The following is a 21025-nucleotide window of genomic DNA, read 5'->3' on the forward strand; positions in this document are numbered from 1 at the left end:
AGAGAGAGACAGAGCATGAACGGGGGAGGGGCAGAGAGAGAGGGAGACACAGAATCGGAAGCAGGCTCCAGGCTCCGAGCCATCGGCCCAGAGCCCGACGCGGGGCTCGAACTCACGGACCGCGAGATCGTGACCCGGCTGAAGTCGGAGGCTTAACCGACTGCGCCACCCAGGCGCCCCTAAAAAAAAATGTTTTAATGGAGCTCATGCTGACAGCCCAGCATTAATGTGGCAGTGGAGGCGCATCTGTAGGTGCCGAACGGTTCCCACTCTCACTGCTTCTCTGGGGTTCCCTGGATTTACCCAGCAAGGCAAGGAAGTGCTGCTCGTTTTTCTCTCCTAAAACTATGGGGCTGTGTGGGAGGATCACACTTTAAGGAACAGGACACCGAGAGCACAGAGCGGAAGTCACAGGTGGTGCGGGATCCGAGCCCCGGGCGGCCGAGGCCTGTGCAGCCTGCTGTCCGTTACCAGGCCGGGTGCTTCGGAGCTCTCCGGTTTGTGGTGGAGGCCTGGCTCGTGCTCCTTAGGGCTTGCGGGCTGCCTGAGATGTGAACCCCGCATTCACCCTCCGACAATCCCCGAGTCCGCTTCTGAGAGCCGACCGGCGGGAGCGGCATCCCAGCAGGGGCAGGCTGTTGGAGATGGGTCTCGAATGGGAACCAGGAAGATCCAGTATTTCCACGGCGATAAAGCGACTTTAAAACGTTCAGTACAGACGGAAGCCTGCGCTTCTCCTTCCGCTTTTGCCCCGACCCAGTCCTTGGTTACACGCGCTGCATTTTGCTTCCGGACAGCTACACTCTGGTCTGTAGGCAAGCGGCTTCCTCCCCCTGGAGATGGTCCCCTCCTCTTCTTGGCTGCATCTGCTGAACTTAACTCATCTGCTGTCCGCCCGTCTCCCGGAGGAGACCTGCCTTATCCGTCTTCATATCCCTAATGCCTGGCGTAGGGCCCAGTACATGGGAGGCGCCCAGAGAGTGTCTGTTGAGTGGCTCCAGGGGAGGAGAATGCGGGAGTGACCTTGTAAGTTCACAGCCGTCATACCGGGTCTGTGTGTGGCGGGCGGGGGGCGGGGGGAGGGCGATCCGACTTGAGGGAGTGAGCATCCAGAGAGGGTACAGTGTCGTGTGGGAAGCGGGAGGGGCAGGCGTGCTGACAGCCGCGTGTGGTCACGGCGGGTGAGGCGAGAGGCAGACTGGCAAGCGGCCTGTCCTTGGCTGCCAGCCAGTTACTTTCTCCCCGTGGCGCTGCAGGGTTTCAAGCAAGGGAGCCGTGGAAGCAGAGCGTCGTGTGAGGCGATCCTTTCACCCACGCTCAGGGATTTGCAGGTGTCTGTTGAGGGTCTGTTAATGGCTGGGCAGTGCTGGTCCCCCAAGAAAAAGACAGGAAGGCTACTCCTGCGCTCGTGTCCTCCAGAGCCGGTGAGGAAGGTGGACGGTAAAGTAGGTGGTTACGGGCGATGTTGGGGGTGCGAGGAGGCATTAGAAGAACATTCACCGAGGTTATGGTACCTGAACCGCGTGTTCAGAGAGTATCGAGAGTTAACCAGGCGAAGAAGGCAGCATGGGAGGGGCAGGTTCCCAAGTGGAGGTGAGCAGTCCGTGCCAAGGCGTAGAAGGGTGTGAGGTGAACTAGCACGTCACAAATAGGTGGTCGTGGCTGGAAAGAGGAGATCCAGCTATCCTAGACTCTGGGTGCCACACGAGGGAGTTTAAACCGTGTCCTAAAAATAGTGATGAACCATTGAATTGTCGTAATTGGGAGAGCGATCTGTTTTAGGAGGATCGCCTGGCTGCCTACGGAGAATGGGATGAAGGGGACAAGGTTGGGGATAAGATTGGGGACTGTGGGACCAGTGTGGGAGGCTGTCATTCTGTCATAATCCAGAGGAGGATGGCACGTGTCTAGCTAGGACAGGGACAGAGCAGGGGTAGATTGAAGAGGTATTTAGGAGGTAAAATCTGTAGATTTAGCTGACCAGTTGAGGGAGAGGTACAGAGAAGTCACGTAGGACTTGTTTCAAACTTCAGTGGATATGCGGGAGACCATGAGTTGACTGGAAGTTCCTGAAGGGTGTCCAGCTAGAGGTGGCCAGTGGCCAGCTGAGATGGAAGTCTGGCTCTCAGGAGAGGCCTGGGATAGGGCAGCAGCACAGGAGTTCGTTTCCGCTGTACGAAGAAATGAGATCTCCCGAGGAGACGTGTTGTCTGAGAAGATGAGCAGGGCTAAGGACAACCTTGGGATCGAGGAAGAGGGAGCCATGACGAGGGGGGCCGAGGAAGAGGGAGATTGGGAAGGAAGAGTAGGAGACAGAAGGAGAACCAGGAGAAGGTGAACGTGTGCAAAGTGTGAGTTTCCAGAAAGAGTGGTTAGCTGTGTCTGGGACCGCAGTCGAGCCAGGTAGGAATTGAACCGTGTCCTTCAGATGTAGAAACGAGGAGGTCATCCGTGACTTGACAAGTTTGCTGCCGGTGCCCGCGTGGAAGAGAACGAAGCAAAGAACAAGTGAAGGGACTTCCTGATGGTGGGGAGGGGTGCCTGGGGCCTGCACGCAGATCCTGTGGCTGAGCAGGACTCCAGGTGAGGGGGCCAAGCGAAGGCAGAGAAGGCGCGGCGTGCAGGTCGGGGGGCCCGAGCGCCGGCTCCATGTTCCCTCACAGCAGGGCGGCTGCCGGTTTCCTCGTCTGTGAAATGGGGACAGGTCACAGAGGCTCAGCACCACGTGTAGCACCTGCACAGAGGAGGGGACAGGAAGGAAGGTCACCTGTGCCTTGTCATTGATTGGCATGGGAGGTCGAGGGAGAGAGGAGGCAGAGACAGCCCGGAAGAGCCGTGGGGTCGGGGAGATCGATAAACTGTCACCTGAAATAGACCCCAAACCCATCAGCGCTCCCTGTGCTACCCTTGAAGAGAGGTACATTCTTTCCTGGGACATTTTAGAGCGTGTATTGTTTAAAAAAAAAAAAAAAAAAATTCCTTTTGAGGCAAGGATGGGCAGGAATCAAAATTTTTTTTTACCGTTTTACTCAATTATATATGCAGCAGTATGATAGGAAGACTTTTCCTGGGTTCATTTCTTCTAGTTTTGGCTTCATGTCCCAGGACTCTGTAACTACATAATCTGGAAGCTATAGGGCAGTTGCTTATGACTATAACCAGATGGGACATTTTGAGGAAGTCACCCCCCCCCCCCCCTTAAAACCTCATTGGTCAAAGCCTTCATCTCTGGGCATTCTGTTGATGTGGGGGGCTTCTTAAATGGTGTTCTAATTCCCACATTTTGTTGTTGAAAATTTTTAAATTGGTAACTTTCCTAATCTGTTGTCAAAATCCCTTTGAAGAGGTGATTTATAGTTTAATTGTTTCCACAGATAATCAGTCAGGCAAACACAAAGACAGAAGGAAAAGCTCGCTCGATGTCAGAGCTGTTGCCTCTCGAGCAAGTGAAGGTAGGTGCAAAGACGAGGGGAAGGGGCAGAGCAGGTGAACTCCTGACACTCGGTCCCCAGTCTCCTCTCCGGGTCCCTGTCCACCTGCAGTGCGGGACAGGGGAAGGGACGCTCTACAGCCCGAGTCCGTGTCCCCTCCCCCGACTCCTGCCGGTGGGCTCCGTTCTCAGCCTTTTCGTGGATACATTTTACTATGTATTCTATCGTTGATTTTCTAAACTGTGAACAGCGGAAGATGTCTGTTGATCTCCGTTACTGTATGGGTGGTGCACAATGCATCTAGAAATTCTTAACATAGTCCGTCGTGGGTTGCCATGGAAACTTCCCTTTGGTGGAGAGGTGAGCTGCATTTGGGGATGCAAAAGACCCTTATTAAGCAAATAGTACGTTTTAATTGGAATATAATTTTTTAAGATTACATAGCTATGTGGCCCGAATGATTTAGTCGTTTTTAAAATGTAATGAAAATGGTTAATACAGTGTGGAGGCACATGTTACTGCTGGCTGGGTACTTTCCTGGACCCAGAGATGAAAAGGGAAGCGTGTGGAGTCGATCGTCACTAGATAAAAAGCCACAGCTTTCCAGGGCAATAGCAACTCAGATTAGACAAGAGATCGAGGGTCCTCAGGTTGGCTGCGAGGCTCCGAAAAGACAAATATGTCCCGCACTGGAAAGACTGCGCAGGCCCCGCCCTGCAACACGGGCGAGAAACGGGCTTTGGCCTCAGAATCACCTTGATTCCGGTCCCAGCTTCATGTACTGTCCGCACAACCTTGTGGGTAGACCCGCGTGCCTCCGTTTCCTCACCGTGACCTGGGGGGCAGGTGTGCTGTCCCCAGAGGGTTGTGTGAGGGGTGAGGGTGCGTGGTGCCCTGCAGGGGCGGCGGGAGCTGCCACCACCGTCTTCGCTGCGGCCTCCACTCGAGCAGCCCCGTGGTCCTCCTAAGTCCTCGGGCAGAGCGGGCAGGGGCAAAGTCCCCCCCTTCCCCCCCACCCCCACAGCAGTCTCCGCTCCTCCCCTCTTGCTTCTGTCTGTCCTTAGGCTGACTCGGTCCCCCTCTATTTTTAAGAGTTAAACATTTTTCTTGTAACGTTTCTGGTTTTTAATCGCCACTCTTTTTTAACTTAGTTATAATATACATACAGTGGAATTCAGATGTTGAATGTTCAGTTCCGTGAGTTTCAGCCGTTCAACACTCGTGCAACTGCCCCCCCAAAGCAGATACAGAAAATGCGCGCACACACACCTTTTACGGCACAGAGGCCGCCACTGATTCTGGGACCGTAAATTAAGTTGGCCTCTTGTGCTTCACAGAGATCGTACAGCACGTGCTGCTTGAGTCTGGCTTCTATCACTTATTTTAGGTTTTTGAGATCCTTCCATGTTGCTAGGCGAGTCCGTTCTTTGTTGTCTTTATTGCTCGGCAGTCCTCTGTCGCAGGGACGTGCCACCCTTATCCGTTCTTTTATTCAGAGGCATCTGTGTTCATCTTTCCACTTCGGGGCTGTTAAGAATAAGGCTGCAGGGGCGCCTGGGTGGCTCAGTCGGTTAAGCGTCCGGCTCTTGATCTCAGGGTTGTGAGTTCGAGCCCCGAATTGAGCCATGCGTTGGGCTCTGTGCTGGGCATGGAGCCTACTTAAAATAATAGGACGGCTGCGTGAATGTTTTTACACAAGTCTTTCTGGGGGTGGGCACGTGTTCCTGTCCTGCCTAGAAGTGGAATTGCTGGGCCTTTGGGCAGCTGCAGAGGTCTCTCTGGTGTGAGTTGTATCAGGTCACCCCCTTTCGCTGAGGTGTGGGTGTTCTGGTTGCTCTGCAGCCTTCCAGAAGTGGTTAGCTCAGCATTTTCAATTTCAGCAATTCTGGTGGGTACGGTTTTAATTTTAATTTTCCTGACGACTAATGAGGTTGAGTACCCCCTTCATACGCTTACTAACCATTTGGAAATCCTCTTTTGTGAATGCTGTTCAGATATTTTGCCAATTTTTATAATTGAGTTTCTCTTGTTGGCTTATAGGAATTCTTTATATATTTTATTTTTTAATGTTTACTTATTTGAGAAAGAGTGAGAGCAGGGAAGGGGCAGAGAGAGGGAGAGACAGAATCCCAAGCCAGCCCCACACTCAGCATGGAGCCCAACACGGGACTTGATCTCACAACCGTGAGATCGTGACCTGTGCCAAAATCAAGAGTTGGATGCTTGGGCCCCCCCTGGATGGCTTAGTCAGTTAAGCATCCGACCCTTGGTTTTGGCTCAGGTCATGATCTCATGGCTCGTGCGATCGAGGGTCATGTCAGGCTCTGAGCTGATGATGTGAAGCCTGCATGGCTTCTCTCTCCCGCTCATCCCTCTCTCTCACTCTCAAAAATAGACATTAAAAAAAAAAAAAAAAAAAAAGAGTTGAACGCTTGACTGACAGCCCCCCAGCCACCCTGGAATTCTTTATATATTTTAGATATGGGTCCTCTTTTGGATATGGGCATCACAAATACATTTTTTTAGTCTGTGGTTTGCCTTTTCACTCTCTTAATGGTCTTTAATGAACAGAAGTTCTTAGTTTTAATAAAGCTCATTCTATCAGTGTTTTCTATCATCGCTGGTGCTTTTTTGTGTCCTGTTCAGGAAATCTTTCCCTATCCCAAGGTTATGAAGATATTCTCTTACGTTCTCTCGTAGAAGTTTTCTTGTTTTATCTTGCACCTTAGGTCTGTGATCCATTTCAAATTGGCCTAACTGGTGAAGGTAGGGCTCAAGGATGAATTTTCTCCCTACATGGAAACCCAGTTGGCCCATCACCATATTGAGAGGAAAAAAAAAAAAAAAATCTTTGTAGCAGTGCTATTATTGTCAATTAGGGGACTATAAGTATACAGTCATTTTCTGGACTCTTCTGTTTCACTGTTCTCTTAGTCTGTTCTTGCACCAACACCACCATCGATTGCTACAGCCTCTACAGTTCTTGATATCTGGTAGTTAGTTTCAAGTTGTTCCTCTTCAAGGTCGTCTTGGCTGTTCCAAGTCCTTTGCATTTCCGTATAAGATTTAGAATCAGCTTGTTATTTTACACACACACAGCCTCCTGGGGTCTTGTCTAAGAATGTCTTGAATCTACAGATCAATTCAGGGAAAAGGGAAAGCTCAGTGGTACGATATGCTCTGTGTCTCTAGGTTGTTTTTACTTCCTCTCAGTTCTGCGTTTTCAGTGTATAAATCCTACACATCTTTCCTTACGTATATTCCTAAATATTGGTGTTTTTTGATGCTTTCCTAATGATGTTTATTTCAATTTCTAATTGTCTGTTGCTGGTTTCTAGAAATAAAATTGACTTTTGTGTGCTGACCTTGTACCCAGTAACCTTGATAAACTTATTCATTGGCTCTAAGAGTACTGTTTGTAGATTCCTTTGGGTTTGAGCACACACAGAACAGTCTTTGTGACCTTTATTTCTTCTTCTTGCCTTTTTCCATTGTGCAATTTTTTTAATATGAAATTTATTGTCAAATTGGTTTCCATACAACACCTAGTGCTCATCCCAACAGGTGCCCTCCTCAATACCCATCACCCACCCTCCCCTCCCTCCCACCCTCCATCAACCCTCAGATTGTTCTCAGTTTTTAAGACTCTCTTATGCTTTGGCTCCCTCCTGCTCTAACTTTTTTTTTTTCCCTTCCCCTCCCCCATGGTCTTCTGTTAAGTTTCTCAGGATCCACATAAGAGTGAAAACATACGGTATCTTTCCTTCTCTGACTTATTTCACTTAGCATAACACTCTCCAGTTCCATCCATGTTGCTACAAAGGGCCATATTTCATTCTTTCTCATTGCCACGTAGTACTCCATTGTGTATATAAACCACAATTTCTTTATCCATTCATCAGTTGATGGACATTTAGGCTCTTTCCATAATTTGGCTATTGTTGAGAGTGCTGCTAGAAACATTGGGGTACAAGTGCCCCTATGCATCAGTACTCCCGTATCCCTTGGGTAAATTCCTAGCAGTGCTATTGCTGGGTCATAGGGTAGATCTATTTTTAATTTTTTGAGGAACCTCCACACTGTTTTCCAGAGTGGCTGCACCAGTTTGCATTCCCACCAAAAGTGCGAGAGGGTTCCCGTTTCTCCACATCCTCTCCAGCCTCTATAGTCTCCTGATTTGTTCATTTTAGCCACTCTGACTGGCGTGAGGTGGTATCTCAGTGAGGTTTTGATTTGTATTTCCCTTACGAGGAGCAACATTGAGCTTCTCCTTTTCATGTGCCTGTTGGCCATCTGGATGTCTTCTTTAGAGAAGTGTCTATTCATGTGTTCTGCCCATTTCTTCACTGGATTATTTGTTTTTCGGGTGTGGAGTTTGGTGAGTTCTTTATAGATTTTGGATACTAGTCCTTTGTCCGATATGTCATTTACAAATATCTTTTCCCATTGCCTCGGTTGCCTTTTAGTTTTGTTGATTGTTTCCTTGGCAGTGCAGAAGCTTTTTATCTTCAGGAGGTCCCAATAGTTCATTTTTGCTTTTAATTCCCTTGCCTTTGGGGATGTGTCAAGTAAGAAATTGCTGCGGCTGAGGTCAGAGAGGTTTTTTCCTGCTTTCTCCTCTAGGGTTTTGATGGTTTCCTGTCTCATATTCAGATCCTTTATCCATTTTGAGTGTATTTTTGTGAATGGTGTAAGAAAGTGGTCTAGTTTCATTCTTCTGCATGTTCTGTCCAGTTCTCCCAGCACCATTTGTTAAAGAGACTATCTTTTTTCCATTGGGTATTCTTTCCTGCTTTGTCAAAGATTAGTTGGCCATACTTTTGTGGGTCCAATTCTGGGGTCTCTATTCCATTGGTCTATGTGTCTGTTTTTGTGCCATCATTGTGCTATTTTTTTTTTCATTTTTATAAGCAGATGTCCCTTTTGTTACATTTTTTTTTTTATGTTTGTTTTTGAGAGCAAGAGACAGAGCGTGAGCAGAGAGAGAGGGAGACAAAGAATCTGAAGCAGGCTCTGAGCTGTCAGCACAGAGCCTGATGTGGGGCTTGAATCTGTAAACCACAAGATCATGACCTGAGCTAAAGTCGGATGCGTAACTGACAGAGCCACCCAGGCGCCCCCCCTTTCATTACATTTTTAAATGAGAACAGGTCCTTTTATGATGTAGTGATAAAATAGTGGTTATTATTTTTGGTTTAATGACCTTATTGGGTAGAATGGAAAGCTGGCAACCATATGCTGGTCACCAACATTGGATTTAAGGAGTGTTGTGGGTCCCCCAAATTTAAAGCATTTAAGAGCCCCTGAGTTGGTTCATCTGGCAGTGTTTCTCCTTAGACCTCAGTTTGGTAAAACGAGGCTCACCTATCACGCTTTGGAACAGTCTGTCGTCCCTGAAGGTCTTTGGTAAACAGCATTTGGCCTGACAGTGGGGCTTTCAAGGGAGACACACAGCACTCTGTGTGTCCATTTTTTTCCTGTCTGTACACTGCCCAGCCTTCCCTTTACCCCAAAGGAACCATATCTTGACAGTAGAAACAAAAAATCCACAAACTTCAGACAGAACCTGAGAGTTGCTGCCTCATTTACGGTATGTAACCTAGTTGGTCTAGACTAAGCATCACAGTGGAAAATGCCAAAATGTGCCTTGAGAAATTTAACCAAAAATTCATGTATTTCGATTAATGGTGAATTGTATTAATCGCTCCTGCCATATATGAAACAAAGAGCCTGTGTGGCATTGTCTTCCAGAACATTTTTGCTCCTGGATCGTGGCAAGCTGAATATTAAAAGCTTGATTGTTATAAACACAAAAGAGGCTGTTTGGCCTTGACTTGCTAGATTGTTTCCTCTGTTTTTCCTCCAGCCTGTGACATCAGAAGTTCAGGGGTGGGGGGGGGGGGGCACGTGCATCCTAGTGCCTAGGACTGAAGGGAGCAGAGCTGGTTCTGGAAGAACCCCAGGCTCATCGGGACTGGGTGGAAGCCAGGTGACCACATAGTTCTCATCCGATCGCTTCGTCCCGCAGCTGAGCACATGGGGACTTGGGGGGTGGGGAGCGAGGAAGAGCACAGAGCCCGGGGCTTGTCAGCAGGTACCTGGGGCTGTACATCCCCTGAGCTCTGCATCTCGTGGTCTCTCCACAGTCAGCAGCCAGAGACGGCACTCCTCCATGGCCCGGATACATTCCATGACGATCGAGGCGCCCATCACCAAGGTGAAGCAGCGTGCGCTGTCTCCACGCGGCATGCACAGGAGTCCTGGTTCTCCAGGTTGACTGTTTCTAGAGAGAGGAAAGCGACCCGCACCGATAATAATGCTCCGGTGGTCGCGTGGAGCTGCCTCCTCTAAAGAGAGGACGTGCGACGTGAACGTTGTAGTTGGCCTTGAGTTAGCGCCGAGCGCCACGCCAGCCTGCCTCTCCGCATTGCTCTCCCACCGTCCGTGAGGTTACGAAACTCACGTCTTCTTTCCATGCTGTAGGTAATCAACATTATCAACGCCGCCCAGGAAAGCAGCCCCATGCCTGTGACAGAAGCCTTAGACCGTGTGCTGGAGATTCTGAGAACCACTGAATTGTATTCGCCGCAGTTCGGTGCTAAGGACGATGATCCTCATGCCAATGACCTTGTTGGAGGCTTAATGTCTGTGAGTGTATTTGCCCCGGCTGCTGGCTCGAGCCTGCTGTTTTTGTCTGTCTTCCCAGAGATGACGTGTTTATGGGCCAGGCCACGTGGAGCTCAGCGCGTGTAGGGGGCAGTCGTGGCCTGAGCCCCGCCATCACCCGGGCTCGACGGCACTCTGGCCAGAGCCGTCCCCCACCTACTGCCTGCCACCAAGGGAGACCACAGCTTGAAGCAGAGGAGGCAGGAGCATATTCTAGAGAGTCTGCTGGGCTGGGTTCTCCAATTTTGCTTAGGAGTTCTATGAGGAAAATAGGAAATAAAACATAAAAATTAATTGTTTCACATATTTGGAAAACTGGGGCAGGAAAAAATACACATATAAAGTGTTTCATACCAATTACAAAACAGAAAGACTACATATGTTCAAAGAGGCACCGGGGCACGGGGCTCGGTTTCCTTCCCAACCATCCTACGCAGATGTGACGGCTTTGCACCGTGGGCCCCGGCGGCCCTGGATGCCTTCTCTAGCCCCTCTAGCAGAGAGGTCTCGCAAGGGAAGAAAAGCTCTCTGGAAAACATCATTCCATCTCTGTCTGTCACCTTTTGTCTCGGTCAGAAGTAAAATTCACCACCTCACCGCCACCAAACATAAAAACAACAGCAATTCCCCTGCCAACGCCTGCTTTCTGAAGTTCTCTGGATTTCTTAAAAACAAGGTTTTAGGCAGTAATGTGAAGGCAGTAATCGAGAGTGGTTCCCAGTGACAGTAGTGTCTAACCCTGGCCTTGCCTGTCTGAGGCACAGGCTCTAGCACCCGTAGGCGGGAGGTGGAAACCACGGGGGTGGGATAGTGTCCCAGGGTGAGGGGGGAAGCGAGGGAAGGTGGGAGGGCTCTCAGCCCAAGAGGCAGCCGGGTGGAGTGAGGGTGCGTAGAGGGCCCGGAACAATCCAGTGTTCTGAAGGAATCCTGGTGTCCATTGGCAGTGAGGAGGGTGGCAAGAAAATGGTGGGGAAGGCTTGAGGGCAGAGGCCAGCTGTCCCTGAGAAACCGAACCAGTGCTGAGGGCCCATGGGAATGCTGGGCTCTGGGGCCTGGTGCAAGATCACCTCCCTGCTGCCCCTGAGTTCAGCCAGTTTTCCCAGCATCAGGCCTCCTGCTCTGTGTTAGGTGACCGTGTTCAGTGGTTGACCCCAGGGGCGCCGGAGCCTTGGGTGCATTGCTGGGGAGGCTGCCCTCAGCTGTCCTCTGGGACCGACTGTCCCTCCCAGCGTTTTCAAGAAATAAAGAACAGTTGGGGCGCCTGGGTGGCTCAGTCAGTTAAGCGTCCGACTTCGGCTCAGGTCATGATCTCCTGGTTCGTGGGTTTGAGCCCCACGTCGGGCTCTGTGCTGACCCTCAGAGCCTGAAGGCTGCTTCAGATTCCGTGTCTCCCTCTCTCTCTGCCCCTCCCCTGCTCGTACTCAGTCTCTCTCAAAAATAAATAAAATTATTTTTTAAAAATTTTAAAAAAAGAAGTAAAGAATAGTTGTGACTTAATTTTTTCTTGTCTCCTTGATTTTTATCAGGATGGTTTGCGAAGACTATCTGGGAATGAATATGTTCTTTCAACAAAAAGTAAGTTTTAACTTTTTCATCTTCTGGATCACTGTTAATATTGTAGTAGCACTTAAATGATGAAAATAAATTTTTTTTTGTTAATTTATTTTGAGACAGCACGTGCAAGCAGGGGGAGGGGCAGGGAAAGAGAATCCAAAGCAGGCTCCGAGCTGTCAGCACAGAGCCCGATGTGGGCTCGATCTCACAAACCGTGAGATCGTGACCCGAGCCAAAACCAAGAGTCGGAGGTTTAACCGACTGAGCCCCTCAGGCACTGCTCCGTTGACCTTTCTCAGCAGTAAGACGTTTCGTGGTCGGTCATAAAACATCCGACACACAGCAGCTGTCCCTGGAAGCAGCACTGTCCCCCCTACGGAGCAGTTACATTGGAAAAGCCTGCTAATCCTGTTCCCCAAATCACATCGCTTTGCAGGCCTGCAGCAGGCGCCCGGCAGTGTTGTCACCCCCATCTCCCTTCACGACGTCCCTCCCCGGATAGCTCGGGCCATGGAAAATGAGGAGTACTGGGACTTTGATATTTTTGAACTGGAGGCCGCCACACATAAAAGGTGCGTCCACGGGGAGCCCCGCAGGCAGACAGCCCGGTCCCGAGGGCATCTGCGGACAAAGCCCTCCAGGCAGCAGGGGATCTGCCAGAGGCAGGTCCTGGTCAGGGAGGGGGGGCTCCAGGGCCCCAGAGGGGTCAGGGAGGGCCGACTCGTCACAACTCCCGCAGAGACCGCCCACTCGTGGCCCATGTGAAGTTGAACAAGGGACGTGACGTCTCTGGGTGGCAGGGGTTTTTCCTGGAAAATACGGACGTGCCTTCTGTAGGTGGTGGTACGTTGAGGGAGCAGCGAGAGCCCCACTCAGAACCTAAAACTAAGAATTAGAAGCACACATTCGCCAAGAATTGTCCCACGTCGTGGTCGCCATGTTGGTGTCAGGCACGGGGACCCCCCGAACTCTAGTCGTCCCGATCTGGGCACGCTCACACAGAGTGGGGACAGCACTGGGATTTTACCTTGAGTTTCGGCCCTTGAGGGAGGCACAGGGTTGGCTAAAGCACTGTGGCTGACTGGGCACCCTGGGAAGGGCCGTCTGCATTTCCAGCCAAGGCTGCGCTTTGGGGGGGGGTGAGGCCGGAGGGACCTGCGTGTATTCTGTGGGCCCATGGGATGGCTAACTCCTCAGGTCCCCTCCAGTCTGGGTGAACTGTCCTCACACGGCCTCTCCCCTCCGATCATGCCCACCAGGAGTCAGCCTTCCGCTACATTCTCTTCCCCTGCACCCCACATGGGCAGGGGCCGTAGAAAGAATACTCTAGCAAACGAATCTTGGAGCACCTGGCTTACGTGCTAGTGACGCCGCATTCATGCGAATCAGGCCAAGGTGGGCCGGTTCAAGCCCTGGGAGCGTGGTCACCTCCAGATGCCACCTCAGCAGAGCCACTTCTTGCCCTTCCAAGCCCAAGGCCAGATGCTGGATTGAGGGAACTTCTCAAGGAAGGGCCTGAATTGGTGGCCAGTTGGTCACCTTCTCAGGAGAAACCGCCTCCTGCTGCGGCACCCACCTTCAGATTGTTGGGGCCATTACGTGACAAGTGACAGTATCTGGGCCACAGGCAGCCTTCAAGAAGTGTTCTTTGCTTCTAGGCAGGACATCTGGCCAATAACACAGGTCTAGCAAGTCCAAAGGCGAGGACAGGGTTCAAGCCTGGCATCACGTGGATTTTGAGGAATCTACTGGTGCAAGTAGGAGTCACTGAAGGCGGAAGGGCAGGGCCGGCAAAGCCGGCCCCAGCCAGTGGGGGGCCCTGACCCAGGGCTCCAGCCAAGGTTGGTGTCAGCCGCCGGGGCCCCGGAGACACGGACGCCGCTCGGGCAGCCTCCCTGCCCCGCACGCTTGCTGAAGCCGGGCTCGGGTCGGCCGGTCGGGTCTGAGCCTCTTTGGGGCTCCACACGCTTTGCCTGTTTCTTTGTTTTAATGCTGTGGACGTTTTTCTCTGTAGGCCTTTGATCTATCTCGGTCTCAAAATGTTTGCGCGCTTTGGAATCTGTGAATTCTTGAACTGCTCTGAGGCGACGCTGAGATCGTGGCTGCAAATTATTGAAGCCAATTACCATTCTTGTAACCCCTACCACAATTCCACACACTCTGCCGACGTGCTTCATGCCACTGCCTATTTCCTCTGCAAAGAGAGGATAAAGGTGAGCTGTGTTTGTGCTCAGCGGGCAGGGCCACGGGACGGTGCGCCGCCTCGGCCAAGTTGCCGTGCAGGGTGACCGCTGGAGCGGTCCTCGCCTGCACGCCGCCCGGCCGGGAAGCTCTGTGGATTCGATGTGTTCATTCGGGACGCCTCACAATACCCTGCTGCCCTCCTAGCGAGGGCCCGTCCTTTCTTGTCTACGCGGTGCCCGGTGAGAACTCCCGAGCCCCTGCCTCCCGTGGCCCCCTCGCACCGCTACCAGCGCGGGCTTTCCGAGACAGCACATCTGACCGTGTTGTTCCCGGGAGCGGCCTCCCGCCCGCCACAGGATTTGAACTGTAAAACTCCACAGTATGGTGTCCACAGCTTCCTGACACACGGGCCACGTGTGAGACACGCTGAACCACCGTACTTTCTGACGCTCCTGCCCTCGACATGCTGTTCCCTTTGTTGGTCCCGCGTGGCCCCCACCTGTCCTTCAGGGATCCACACCCGCCTTTGTTCCTCCAGGAAGTCTTGCCTAGACCGCTCTCCATCCCCAGTACTGACTTAGATGCCCTCTTCCATGTGCCCGCTCCTCTTGGGCACATTCCTGATCTTACCAGTCCATCCACTCCCATGTGGCCGGCAAGTTCCTTTCGTATCCCCAGGGCCCGTCCTGCTCAGCTGAGTCTCCGCAGTGGCCACTGGCACCTGCCGGTGGCCAGTCACAGCTGGCTCAGTCTGCCTGGGCCCTGGCCGGCGGCTTTATTTAGCTCTAGCTTCGAGGCAGTGGGGGAGAGGGGCGAGAAGACTGTAGCCCAGAGAGCAGGGAGGGGGGGAAGGTTCCACTCGAGGAACGTGACTCACCGGCCACTCCCAAACCAAGCTTCCTGAGAAAGCTTTTCACGTTGGAAATCACTTCATTAGGGAGACTGTCCAAGCAGCAACTAGACATGAGCTGATTCATCACATTTTGTGTTCTTTCCTTCAGTGTCCATCATAGCAGGGACTTCCCGTGGCCTTGCCATTTATTTCACTTTTAGCAGAACCTAGGAAAAAAAAAAAAAAACAGTGGTTTGATCCTTCTGCTCTAAGAATTGGGCTATTTGAGGGGTGATACGGTATAGCCTCCTGTCCGGGTGTCCTGGTACCCGGGGATGGCCACGTGGGGACCAGGGCATGGCAGGCGGGCGGGCAGAGCGAGGGCAGGTGCCTGCCGGTCCCATGTTGTTCTCCATGACAGGGGACTCGTGTGAGAGAGGACAGCGACATCAGACCAAGACTATAGGCAGAGTTAAGAGTTCAGAGAGAGGACCGTTTTATATAAAAGTGTGAAAACAAAGGCCAGGGTGGTGGAGAGGGGTGTCTGTGTGTGGTTCGGTGTATAAAGATAGCCTAATTTTTGCTTTGACTTACTGCCTCTGAACTACTCTATAGATAACATGCAAATACATATTTAGAAAGCTCAGTTCATTATAAATAGCATTGATTGAGATATAATCCATATATAATTCACCCACTTAAAGTTAAAAGTATTGAATTTCAATTGAAATAAATTTTCAAGACTGGCTAGACGTGCATCTTCCTTTCAGGTGTCTCTAGAATATTTCCAAAAATGAGCTGCTACCAGGACGTAGTGGATATCTTAATAAACGTCAGAATTTCATATATTTTCTAACCTTTGCAAAACAAAACAATTCAATAACTAAAGGTTAGATTTAAAAATGTCAGCCACTACAAATGAGAAAATACTTTAAATCCGTTAAGGCCTACAGAATGAGAAGGGCCAGATGACAATCCAAAATGGTTTTTTGAAACAACCAAGAAAATTAAATTCTAGCCAAACAAATCGAGAAATGCAGAAAGTGCCAGACACTTCCACGCTAACTTGAAAGCCTTATAGATGAAAGGTTTTAAATCAGATCCTAGAAGTAGGAAGCCAGGAGGTCAGCACCACGGAAGAAGTACTGAATTTACCAAGTGAATTCTTCCAAATCGGGCTCCCGACTCAAGACGGTCACGTGAGGTCTTTGTCCCTTCGAGGACTTTTTCTGTGTTGCGTCAACCTTTTCAGAGACTTGAAAATGAGGGAAAACCTCCAGATTATTGTACCAAACTCACCAAATCCTGACATCAGCCCGACAGAGATCGCACCAAAAGCGGGGGGGGGGGGGGGGCACACGCTAGACCAGCCCCTTAATGTGAGTGACGCACATCGTAAGCTGTTTCTCTCAGGTAGTAATACTGGTTGCTGTTGGTTCAAGTCAGTGTCTCAGACATTTTTTGTGATGGGTCGAGAGACAGACTGGCTGAGGAGGTGACTCCTGTGTCGAGGACACCTCGTATTTTGGTAAGTCCTGAGCTTGTGCGAGACCGAGAATCGGATCGTGTGCCCTAAGGAACAAGTACGAACATGAAACTGTTTCTGAGTAGGGCTAGGAAAACAGGATGTGCCCAACAACACGCTTTTCTCGGAAATCTGGCACCTTTTTACCTGAAAGTAGTGGGGCGGAAAGAAGACTCTACGGAAGGCTTCCCTGCTTTCTGCGTCATGCCCCGTTTTTAAAAGATCTCTTGTTTGCAGCAAACGTTAGATCCAGTTGACGAGGTCGCTGCCCTCATTGCAGCCACCATCCACGACGTGGACCACCCCGGGAGGACCAACTCCTTCCTGTGCAATGCCGGCAGCGAGCTGGCCATCCTGTACAACGACACTGCCGTGCTGGAGAGCCACCACGCGGCCCTGGCCTTCCAGCTGACCACCCGCGATGACAAATGCAATATCTTCAAAAACATGGAGAGGTGAGAGCACCGGGTCAGGGAGCGTGTTGGTCCCTCTAGCAACTTTGAGATGCGCGTCACATACTACAGGCTTCACCCATCTGAAGCGTACAAGAGCGGTCTGTATAGTCAGGGTCGCGTGGCCATCACCCCCCAGGAAGAAGCTCAAACTCACCGGCAGTCACTTCCCACCCCCCCTCAAGTCCCCCGGCCCCAGGCAACCCCACTGATGCACGTTCTGCCTCCAGTTCTGCACAACTCATAACAAATAGTGCACCCAGGACGTGGTCTTTTGTGGCTGGTGGCTTTCTCTCAGCACGAGGCTTTCAAGGCTCAGCAGTTTTGTGTCCTGACATCTCAAGATGGCAAGGATAGTGCTGACGTCTTGAGCTTTTAGAGACTCCGAGACTCGGAGAAGCCGTCCTCTTCCATCTCTGCTCCAAACACTCCACTCCGCCCTCCTGTGCCCAGAACCCTCTCGCCCTTGTCGGTGTTCACGTGTGACTCCTCAGTTCACGTGTGATTACTCAGTGTGAAGCTCCTTCACAGCACTCATCACGTGTTCAAATCATTTTTCATTACTTGTCTAATGTCTCATTTGCTTCTTAAGCTCCGTAAGATCACGGTGTCCAGTGCCTTTTGTCCATCGCTGCACCCTCGGTGCCTAGCGTGGGGCCTGGTACAGGGGAGGGACCTGTACTTTTTAACTTGGATTTTTAAAGAATGTTTTATAGGAGATTTTTTAAAAAGGAGATTCCGATTTTACACAACTCCCTTTCGCCATGTTCTAGAATTTCAGTAGGTTTTATTCATCGTTGCTGGTACATACATCAGCTATCTATGGAAAAATATGCAAGACCTGATAACTTGGGTTGTGTCCAGGGAAAGGAATGGGGTGAGTGGAGGGAAGAGGTGAACCAGAGATAAAAACCAGGGCTGGAGTGAGTTGCTCAGCTGTCAGATCTTCCCTCTAAGTGTCTGGGCACTGAAATTGGTGGATCTCAAGGTTCCTCGGGGGGGGGGGGGGGGTACGTTCTTCGTAGCCACAGATCTCTGCCTTTGTAAGCCCCTCCCATGTTCTCTTCTTCCCGGAGCTACGAGCCCGGAACTACAGAATGGTGAACGCTTTGCCTGTAAGGCCTTGCCCATAAGCTCCTTGATTTTCACTTCAGTTTTCCCTCACTAACGATCTCGTTTCAACGTGTGCCCTGCGACTTCCGGGGACACGAGCATTTTAGCTGCCGTGGACACGGTTCCAGATCACAGCCATATCAGGAGTGCCTGTCTGGTCCGGATGAGTAATGCGTAGCGCCCTCTCATTTGTTGTCTGAAACAGGAATGACTATCGGACGCTGCGCCAGGGTATTATCGATATGGTCTTGGCCACGGAAATGACAAAACACTTCGAGCATGTCAACAAATTTGTCAACAGCATCAACAAGCCCCTGGCGGCACTAGAAGAAAACGAGGTAAGGGAAACCGACTGCAAGGAGAACCTGGATGGGGGACCGGGGGCCCTTACCCCTCTGTGCTGTGGGGAACTGGGGTAAGAGGCGGGGAGCTGTGCAGGGGCTCCCCCAGCAGGTTCACTGGGTTTAATATCTATTGGTTGGAAAATTATGTAAAAACTTGGCAGGAAAAAAGACCTCCAAAAAGAGATGCGGAAACCCTGAAGCTAACATTAGGTGGGTGGACCATTCCTGTGCCCTTTCTCACACGCATCCCCTTCCCCACTCCTTGGGCATCCTGGGGTCCGTTGGAGCCCTTGACGGGTCTCATTCCCCACCCCCACTGTGCACATGCTGTCACATCAGCGACTCTCCTCTGTTGGTCTCGGTCACAGGAGGGTAGAGGCTGAGAAGGACCCTGTATTTTGGTCCTAAGGGTGACATTATTGTTGCCCCCCCCCCCCATTTCTGGATTTGAGGCCTGGAGTTGCCACAACAACTGCCTGGCAAGGACGACACTAAGCCTCTGGCCAGGCAGGGGACCACAGCTACGGAAGCGGACAGATCTGGGTCCCCATCCAAGTTCTTCTTCGCCTTCCCGGGCTGTACAATGGGCATAATAAATCTCGAGACATAGGACTGAGGGGCAGGGGACAAGGTAGGCGCTTACTGGGACCTGTTCTACCAGATTCAGCCTGAGATCAGCACCTATCGCATCTACTTTCACGGACCCTCTTCCTTCGAGGCCCTTCTACCTGCTCCACGCGCTGAACATCTTGGCACCGGCTCACTGACTCCTCCGCTGCCTTCCTTGCCCGCTCCTGTCACCATCCTGAGAGCCTTCTCCGTGCTCAGGATGGTGTCCCAGGAGGCCAGGATCACCGTTCCTTGAGTTCTAACCCCACTTCACCTCTGCAAGTCCTCTGACCGTGGCTTTTGGCTTTCTAACTCATTACCTTTCACCCCTGTTCCTGTGTGACCCCCTCTGAAACCTATGACGACTCCGCTCCCTTCCTCCTCTCCTGTTCTCCCGGTTCGTCAGCCTGCTTCTGACTTCCTTTCCCTTCCAGGGACTCCGGCGCAGGGGCCCCCGCAGCAACCTTTTTTAGTGGCTCCGCCTGTCCTGGATAGTGTGTCACCTGGGCCACTGCCCCTGGCTGACTTCGGCCACAGACTCGTCTCCTCCAGAGAGTCTGGGCAGTTCCGAGACTTAGCTGAGTGTTCTGTTCCACCCGAAAGTCGCGTTTCTCCTCTGTTCGCACTTGGGGTTACTTCCGAGAGACTAGAAGTCCATCTAGTGAGCCAGAGCAGGGACAGAGTAATACGAGAGCAAATACCGTACAGCTGGCGGGACCAAACGGTAGTCACACGGCTGAAGAGAGGAGCCAGCACGAAGCCCTTGGGACACGGGCAAGGAGACCTGTCGAGGCAGCCTTGGTGGTGTCCACTCTGGCATCTGTCCAGGGGAGGAGGCAGCCCAAGCTCTGGGCGGGCACGCGCCCATCTTGATGGCATGTCTGTCCTCACCGAGACGAGACCATCAGGCCTTTTTCGACTACTGTGATTACTCGTGGAAATCACGTGATCAACGCCTTCGGAGAGCATGAGGAGACTGGCTTGACTCTGACCGTGCTCTCTGCCCCGGTCCTCCCTCTTCCGACCGGGGCCCATTATACCAGGGGTTCAGAATCCATAGCAGACCAGACGGCATGTAGCACCTCGAACAGACAGAGCCCAGGACGAACGTTCCACCTTCAGTTCTTATCCTGGCTCAGCTGGATAGCCGCGGACAAATCTCTTCGCCTCTCTGGGTCCCGGTGCCCTCGTCTATAAAGTAACCCTGCTTTTCGTGCCTACCACAGATCTTTTCACGAGTGCACATCAAAAGAGAGTAACTGTTGCGGAAGTATCGCTGTATCTGGCACCATCTTGGTGCACTGATGGCTAATTCCCAAGATGATACCTGCCGTGGGACTGGGGTAGGGGCTGGGTTGTACGAAGCAGGGAGCCTGGTGCCCCACAAGACTCCTTTTGGTGAAAGGGCAGAGAAACCGTTCTGTTTAGAGTTCGCGTTCCTTTTCGGTAGGTGAGATCAAAGATACCACTCATGTCCCAAAAGGGGGAGCAGTAGAACTAGAACAAAGAAACAGCAACTGGGAGAAATACCTAGAATGGGGAGAAGAAAAGAGCCAAGAAAGGGACGGGCACAAAGACTGACCTCCAGCGCTACCCTCTGCTCTCGGGTCCCGCTCGGACCTCACGGGACCTTGCTTTCCCCTTTCTGTCAAGGGAGGGGCTGACCTCGACGCTCGGGGTGTCCTCAGCACTGTTCTGTGAGGCCGTCACGGATAGGCCCGGGCATCCCGTGGGGCCCCCCCTGTGAGACACAGCTTGGCCCCGGGGAGCCCACTTGGATTGCTCTGAATCTCACTTGTGTTTTAGGAAACGAATAAAGACGAAGAAGCCATAAACACTATGCTCCGGACTCCAGAGAACCGGACTCTGATTAAACGGATGCTCATCAAGTGTGCGGACGTGTCCAATCCCTGCCGGCCGCTGGAGCAGTGCATCGAGTGGGCCGCACGCATATCAGAAGAATATTTTTCTCAGGTGAGATGCAGCCTCTTCACTTCCTTGAGAGAGAGAGAAACACAGACCATTAGAGATCGGGGGATTAAAACTAGGACGTAGAGTTCTAGGTGAAATTCTGTCCTTGAGGAACACTTCTTGTATTATAGGCTCACTGCTAAGGGATTTGATTAGTTTTCCCTCAGCTGAAAATGTATTGGCTGCCTTTCTTGCAGAATATCTCCACTGGATGTAGATTCCGGTGTTAACAGTTTTCTCCTAACAGCATTTTACACCGTTGTCTGCCCCTCGTGTTCTCTCTGCGTAGGAAAAATCCTCGTGGGGCAGGAAAAAGAAGTTAGAAAATACAATGGCTAAAGGTT

General features: G+C 51.5%; 1 protein-coding gene across 3 annotated transcripts in view; it reads left to right on the forward strand.

Annotated features, from left to right (window-relative positions):
- PDE8A (phosphodiesterase 8A) overlaps positions 1–21025 on the forward strand; it is a 154357-nt gene that overhangs the window by 115538 nt on the left and 17794 nt on the right. For 2 of the 3 annotated variants that reach the window (XM_049614215.1, XM_049614213.1), the window contains exons 12-20: positions 3375–3452; positions 9578–9648; positions 9915–10079; positions 11624–11672; positions 12088–12223; positions 13666–13864; positions 16430–16647; positions 17963–18095; positions 20517–20684. In XM_049614215.1, the coding sequence (XP_049470172.1) occupies positions 3375–3452; positions 9578–9648; positions 9915–10079; positions 11624–11672; positions 12088–12223; positions 13666–13864; positions 16430–16647; positions 17963–18095; positions 20517–20684 (1217 nt within the window). The remainder of the gene's footprint in view (positions 1–3374; positions 3453–9577; positions 9649–9914; positions 10080–11623; positions 11673–12087; positions 12224–13665; positions 13865–16429; positions 16648–17962; positions 18096–20516; positions 20685–21025) is intronic. The other variant, XM_049614214.1, reaches the window with a different exon arrangement.

Source organism: Panthera uncia, assembly GCF_023721935.1.
Source record: "Panthera uncia isolate 11264 chromosome B3 unlocalized genomic scaffold, Puncia_PCG_1.0 HiC_scaffold_2, whole genome shotgun sequence".
Taxonomy (NCBI): domain Eukaryota; kingdom Metazoa; phylum Chordata; class Mammalia; order Carnivora; family Felidae; genus Panthera; species Panthera uncia.